Below are 7,931 nucleotides of genomic sequence, written 5' to 3'. Positions count from 1 at the left end.
TACTGAATTAGAGTTTGTCCATTAACAATGATTCTGTTGTAGGTGAAACTTCTCTAATTTAATGGTGCCACCAGATTTATCTTACTAAGAGAATGAAACGGTAAACCTAGTTTGTTGACTTTGTTCATCTTAGACCAATTTTATATCTTTGAATACTTAGCACCTAGGCACATGTCTTTCCACATAAAAAAGGAATAAAAAATGCAATCTCTATCATAGGCTTTGTCAGATTATTTGTCCTAGACTTATGATTTGTGGGAGTTTGGTTTATGTTCTGGGACATCCTTATCACTTGTACCAGTAGAGTAAATGAGTGAACCATATAACTATGGTTCTATATGATTATTCTATAATCTAAATTAACATTTTTCTTAGTAGGTATAACTAGCAACAATCAAATAATTATTTCAATATCCTACTACTACTTCTATTATTGTTGTTTTCAAATTCCTTTTTTAATAGGCATAATATATATACAAGTTGTATTCTTCTAATGTTCTTAGGAGACTTATTTATATACTACTTATAAAGTATAAATTATCAATAATAATGTGTATTTTTATGAAGATAGTTATCTAAACCAAATTTAAGAGGTTGCACCAAAACAAAACCTTCAAAAGAAGCAAAACCATTCAAGCTCTAATGGCTTCCTTCATGAATGTTAATGTAACAGGTATATATACTACACTTTGGTTGTTTTTCAACTTTTCCTATGGACAGTTTTGTAGTTAACTTTTCCTATGGACAGTTTTGTAGTTAACTTTTCCAACTTGTGAATATTGAGTGTAAAGAAGTTTGATTGTTTCTGTTACAGGATATGCAGAAGATTTCTCATGGACTTGTCTGAAAGATTTTGATATCACTTCTTTATGCTATCAAAGAAGCATAATAGACATTGTAAATCTAGTTTTCATCTCTGCTTTCTTCACTTCTTTGCTTATCAGTATAATCAAAAGATGTTCTGAAAACAGTAGCAACAAAAAGAAATGGGTTTTCCAAGTTGCTTCAATCTTCTGTGCTCTTGTTAGCATTGCATTTGTTAGTATTGGCTTGTGGAATTTAGTAGCCAAAAGTGTTAACTTCAAGCATTTGAGTTTGTTAGATTGCATTGTAAAAGGGTTCATTTGGATTTCTTTTACACTTTCTTTGCTTCTTCAGAGAAACAAATGGATCGAAGTTGTAAACTCTATTTGGTGGGGTTCAATCTGTGTATTAGTTTCAACTCTCAACATTGAAATTCTGATCAAAGAGCATGCAATTGAAATTTTTGACTTGGTACAATGGGTTATACACTTCTTACTTCTTTTCTGTTCCCTCCAAAATCTTGGATATTTTATCAGTCAAACTCTTTCGGATACACCGAGTTTATCCGAGCCATTGCTAGCTCGAAAAGTTGAAAATAACCTTACTGGACTAGCTCATGCTTCCTTGCTCACCAAGTTATCTTTCTCTTGGGTTAATTCCTTACTCAGTTTGGGTTACTCTAAACCGCTTGCACTTGAAGACATTCCTTCTCTTGTCTCTGAAGATGAAGCTGACTCGGCCTACCGAAAATTCATGCAAGCATGGGTATCCCTTTCAAGGGAAAGGGGCAAGAACAATACTAAAAACTTGATTTTTTGGTCTGTAGTTAGAACTTACTCAAAAGAGAACATATTGAATGGATTTTATGTATTAATGAGAACTATTGCTGTTGTAATTTCTCCTCTAATACTCTATGCTTTTGTAAACTACTCAAATAGAACTGAGGCAGAACTCAAAGAAGGTATTGTTATACTTGGTTTTCTGATTCTGAGCAAAGTGGTTGAATCTTTGTCCCAAAGACATTGGTGTTTTAACTCAAGGAGGTCCGGAATGAAAATGAGATCAGCTTTGATGGTTGCAATATATCAAAAACAGCTCAAGCTTTCTAGCTCTGCTAGGAGAAGGCACTCGGCAGGTGAAATCGTAAATTACATCGCGGTTGATGCATATCGTATGGGAGAATTCCCGTGGTGGTTTCATTTATTATGGTCTTCTGTGTTGCAAATATTTCTGTCGATTAGTGTCCTTTTCGGCGTTGTGGGCCTTGGCGCTCTTCCGGGTTTAGTCCCTCTTCTCATTTGTGGAATTCTAAATGTACCATTTGCAAGGATCATACAAAATTGCCAAGCACAATTTATGATTGCACAAGACGAGCGTCTTAGATCGACTTCAGAAATTCTAAATAGCATGAAAATCATTAAGTTGCAATCATGGGAGGACAAGTTCAAGGACTTAATCGAAACGCTACGTTCTAATGAGTTCATATGGTTGTCTAAGGCACAAATCATTAAAGCCTATGGATCATTTCTTTATTGGATGTCTCCTACCATTGTTTCTGCAGTTATTTTCCTTGGATGTGTACTTTTACATAGTGCCCCATTGAATGCTGGAACAATTTTCACAGTTCTTGCAACCTTGAGAATTATGTCCGAACCTGTTCGTATGATCCCGGAGGCATTGTCTGTTTTGATCCAAGTTAAGGTCTCTTTCGATCGCCTCAATACCTTTATGCTTGATGATGAGCTAAACAACGACGATGTCGGAAGAGATATAAAGAAACTTTCAGTTAATGGTAATGCTGTGGAAATTCAAGGTGGAAGCTTCATTTGGCATCAGGAATCGTTGTCCCCGACTTTAACAAATGTGAATTTAGAAATGAAAAGGGGACAGAAAATAGCAGTTTGTGGACCAGTTGGTGCTGGAAAATCATCTCTATTGTATTCAATACTTGGAGAGATTCCAAAACTCTCCGGAACAGTGAGTTATTCTCTAACATGTTTAACTTTTTCATAATGGTAAGCTCATATTCATAATCTAACAATTTTATCTTCAAATTTCTTGATATGTGAAAGCAGGTTAAAATAGATGGCACCCTGGCCTATGTTTCACAAACTTCATGGATACAAAGCGGGACGATTCGAGCTAATATACTATTTGGAAAGCCAATGGAAAAAACAAGATATGAGAATACCATTAAAGTTTGTGCCTTAGAAAAGGATCTTAATGATTTTTGCTATGGAGATCTCACAGAAATAGGCCAGAGAGGGATTAACATGAGTGGAGGACAAAAACAAAGGATTCAACTAGCTCGAGCCGTATACAACGATGCTGACATCTATCTCCTCGATGATCCATTCAGTGCAGTTGATGCTCACACTGCTTCTACTCTGTTCAATGTAAGAAGATTATCAATTTTCTGTTTTGCAATTGCATGAAATAGGAGTCGTTTTGGTGAATGAAACTAACTATTCTTATGCGATTACAGGACTGTATCGTGACCGCTCTAAGACAGAAAACCGTCATTTTAGTCACTCATCAAGTAGAGTTTTTGTCCGAGGTTGATAAAATCCTGGTAAAGTATCTCATTTTTCTAGTACTATTATGTTATATTAGAGAAGATACATATCTTATGGAATATTATAACTCAAATTCTAGATAATGGAGGGAGGAAAAGTTACTCAATCGGGTAATTATGAAGATCTCATGACAGCTGGAACAGCCTTTGAACAACTTGTGAGTGCTCACAAAGATGCAATGAAAGAATTGGATCAAAATAATGAAAACAATAAAAGTTCTGAAAATGAAATTATAGTTCATACAGAAGAATCTCAAGATGAGTGGATTTCTAGAAATGCGCAACTCGGGATACAGCTTACAGAAGAGGAAGAAAAAGAGATCGGTGATGCTGGATGGAAGCCATTCTGGGATTATATCACTTTTTCAAGAGTCTCAACCTTGCTGTGTTTGGTGATATTAGCACAATCTGTATTTGTTGCTTTGCAGACTGCATCGACATTTTGGCTCGCCCTAGCTATTGAAATGCCGAAAGTAACAAGTGGCACCTTGGTTGGAGTTTACTCAATAATTTCGTTTATAAGTTCTGTGTTTGTATTTCTAAGGTCTTTCTCTGGTGCACATCTTGGACTAAAAGCTTCTATAGCCTTCTTCTCTAGTTTCACTAAGGCGATTTTTGCTGCTCCTATGTTGTTCTTTGACTCAACCCCTGTTGGAAGGATTTTAATCCGCGTAAGATTTCTGAATTCCCAACTACATCGAAAATATCTATATAGCTTCTTTCTGTCTATTCTTTATGATAAATGATAGTTTAAAATTATATCAACTTTTGTCTCTTTTGCAGGCCTCATCAGATTTGAGTATTTTGGACTTTGATATACCTTATTCCGTTCTTTTTGTAGCATCTGTAACTATTGAAGTTCTGGTGACAATTGGTATAATGGCTTCAGTCACATGGCAAGTTCTCATCGTCGCTATTCCAGCTATGATCGCATCGAAATATGTTCAGGTTTATAAATCGACTCTATTTTTATTCATTTTCCATTCTACTTCCCTACTTAAATCATGGAGCTAGTAACTCATAATTTTACTTTTCTCTCTTTTTATATGAAAGGGATACTATCAAGCCTCTGCAAGGGAACTAATACGAATCAACGGAACCACAAAAGCGCCGGTCATGGATTTTACAGCTGAGACATCACTTGGAGTGGTGAATGTAAGAGCATTCAACATGGTGGATAGATTTTTCAAGAAGTACCTAAAGCTTGTAGACACAGATGCAACACTATTCTTTCATTCTAATGTTACCATGGAATGGTTAGTTTTAAGGATTGAGGTACTTCAAAATTTCACAGTCTTCACTGCAGCTTTATTACTTATTCTACTTCCTAAGGGATACATACCAACAGGTAACAACATTGCATAAAAATGAAGTTACCAATACTATGTTCAGATTTTGTTCATGTTAAGATGATTGACATTTCTCTTGATTTGTGCAGGTCTTGTAGGACTGTCTCTTTCTTATGCTTTCTCATTGACCGGATCTCAAGTCTTTTGGACTAGAATGTTCTGCAATCTGTCAAACTTTATTATCTCTGTTGAAAGGATCAAACAATTCATTCATATACCAGCCGAGCCATCTGCCATTGTCGTGGATAACAGGCCTCCATCATCATGGCCTTCCAAGGGTAGGATTGATCTTCAATCCGTAGAGGTAACTAAACTTTTCTAAAGCCTATTTTTATAGGTAAAACTGCATGCATATCACTGTTTTTCATCCCTTCTTTCGAAGTTTTCTTCATTTTATTTCCGATAATCAGACAAACGAATTTGAGTCTTTAGTTATTCTCTCTACATTGATTTCAGATTAGATATCGTCCGAACGCTCCATTAGTCCTGAAGAGTATCACTTGTACGTTTAACGAAGGGGATAGAGTTGGAGTTGTAGGAAGGACTGGAAGTGGAAAAACTACACTAATAAGTGCTTTGTTTCGCTTAGTTGAGCCTGCAAGTGGTAGTATCCTTATTGATGGGATTAACATATGCTCAATTGGGTTGAAGGATTTGAGAATGAAGCTAAGTATTATCCCTCAAGAGCCAACACTTTTCAAAGGCAGCATTAGAACAAACTTGGACCCCCTAGGCCTTTACTCAGATGATGAAATATGGAAGGTGAATGAACTAACTTCAGCAAAGAATATATATTATAACTAAATGTTGTTATCTTTTGCATGAGTGTTTCAATAAGAAAGGTTTGATTAGATTCAATTTGTATTCAGGCTTTAGAGAAATGCCAGCTTAAGGAAACAATCAGAAGTCTACCAAGTCTCCTAGACTCTTCAGGTGAGTTAACTTCAAGAATTTGAAACTAACACTTTGATAGTCTCACATGTGAATAACAACAACAACCAAGCCTTTATTTCATCAGGTGAGGTTGGTTGCATGGGTTGAACGACACCATAATGTTCTATAATAAATCATGTTTGTTTATAGAGCATTGAACTCTTAGTCTTTCTTTATCATTTTCCTTATGTAGTTTTGGTCTCTCTCTTCCTCTAGGAATTGGATTAGCTTCCGTTTGATCTACTCACCTTACGGGGGCTTTTACCAGCCTCCTTAACATATGTTTAAACCACCCAAGATACGACTCTATTTCTACAATAGAAGCTACTCCAACTTTCTTCTTGATGCATTCATTCCTAATCCTATCTTGTTTAGTGTGTCCACTCATTTAACACAACATTCTCATCTCTTACATGGAGTCTATTCTTTTGTTGACATTTTATCGCTCAATATTCAGTCTCATTTTTATCACAAATGACACCTGAACCACCATTGCATCCAACCCGCTTGAATCCTACAGTTCACATCTCCATCAATTTCCCCATCGTCTTATATGACTAACCCAATATATCTAAATCTAGATGTGACAAAGTTGAAGGAAAATTCTCCAAGTTTTCTTTATTAACAATCTGTTGAAGGCTTGCAACATCACTTTTATAAGCTTAACATTAAGAAAAGTACATAATATATGAATCTACTTATTGTCCTTAGAAAGTTCTCTATTTCCAAATTTATAGTGAGTGATGAAGGTGGAAATTGGAGTTTGGGACAAAGGCAACTGTTTTGTCTAGGAAGAGTAATACTTAAAAGAAGCAAAATTCTTGTTCTTGATGAAGCTACTGCATCCATTGACTCTGCTACAGATGCAACTCTACAAAGAGTTATAAGGCAAGAATTTGCAGATAGCACAGTTATAACAGTTGCTCACAGAGTTCCAACTGTAATAGATAGTGACATGGTCATGGTTCTTTCTTATGGTATGTTTACTACTTCTTCTTTTCTATTTTTCTATTTTCCTTTATGATATATCAGTGTTGGTTGTGAAAACCAGACGGTAATGGTCGGTTCAATTGGTGAACCAGTTCCTATACAAGTACGTACAACAATCATATCGATCATACAATTATATTGGTTAAAGCCAACCAACACCAGTTAAAACCGATTATACCGACCAATATTCATTTAAGTCGTACCAATTATATCAGTCGTTCTTCATTTAAAATTACACTTTTTTATAAATTTGATTTAATTTTTCCCAAAATGTTGTTGTGGAGGATCAAACACATTTTGTTGATAGTTCTAAAAGATAGTCTACCACCACCAATTCACACATTTTGTTTTAATAACGACCGTAAATAAAAGTATCTATCATTTTATATTAATTTAATTTTTCAACATTAATATATATATATATATATATAACTTCACCGGTATGCGGTACAACCGATTGAATCGCTATATCATTGTATTTATATCCTGACTAGTCTGATGACCGGCACTGTATTAATGACACTGTAGTATACTACTTGTGTAGTCTTCTTGATGTCCTTGTTTCTTATTTTGATCTTCATCTCTTGCTTGTTACTGAAGGGAAAGTAGTAGAATATGATGAGCCTTCTAAGCTATTGGGAACCAACTCTTCATTCTCTAAGCTGGTAGCTGAATATTGGTCTAGCTGCAGCAAGAAATAAAAGAAGACAGTTACATTGAATAAGAACATTATGGAATAGTAACATCCCCAAAAGGATCACAAATAAATTGAATTCCATGAAATTATAGATGTATGAGTATACTTTTATTTTGTTACTCTCCCTAGTTTTGTATGTTACAGATTGTACTACATAATTATATTGGACCTTTTAAAATGCGATACCGGTTGTGGTACCCGTTTGTATGTGACACTTGGTATGCCAAATTCGGATAAATGAGTAAACCAAGTAACTTTGAGTGAAACATAGGTACTCTTCTTAATACACAATCCTGTAATTCAACTTCATAAATTGAGTTTAATATAAATGAGATAACTGAATTTTCAGAGTTTAAAATCTATGCATAGTTAGTGTAAAGTTTTTTATATTGTCAGCACATCATTTATTGTTGATTTGTGTTACTTTTGTTTGTGAGTCAATGATAATTAACATATAAATGAAAGATAATTTACTGACAATGTAAAAAACACTTACAGTGTCTTTATATACCTATTAAATCCAAACAGGAATGCCTCCGGCTTAATTCAATTTAAACTTTAATGTTATGTTCTAATGATTTTA

The 7,931-nt window shown here is 34.9% G+C and overlaps 1 protein-coding gene across 1 annotated transcript; it reads left to right on the top strand.

Moving 5' to 3' along the window:
- Window positions 470–7,445, top strand: LOC109347846 (ABC transporter C family member 8-like). The gene is made up of 12 exons (XM_019587937.1): window positions 470–673; window positions 815–2,781; window positions 2,880–3,200; window positions 3,290–3,376; window positions 3,460–4,050; window positions 4,163–4,327; window positions 4,433–4,727; window positions 4,818–5,032; window positions 5,185–5,490; window positions 5,598–5,661; window positions 6,399–6,638; window positions 7,252–7,445. Exons 1-12 carry the CDS (start codon window positions 643–645, stop codon window positions 7,350–7,352), a joined length of 4,383 nt encoding a protein of 1,460 aa, XP_019443482.1. The 5' UTR covers window positions 470–642; the 3' UTR covers window positions 7,353–7,445.

The sequence above is a fragment of the Lupinus angustifolius genome, chromosome LG05 (assembly GCF_001865875.1).
Source record: "Lupinus angustifolius cultivar Tanjil chromosome LG05, LupAngTanjil_v1.0, whole genome shotgun sequence".
NCBI classification, from domain to species: domain Eukaryota; kingdom Viridiplantae; phylum Streptophyta; class Magnoliopsida; order Fabales; family Fabaceae; genus Lupinus; species Lupinus angustifolius.
This window is presented reverse-complemented; position numbering and strand designations above follow the sequence as displayed.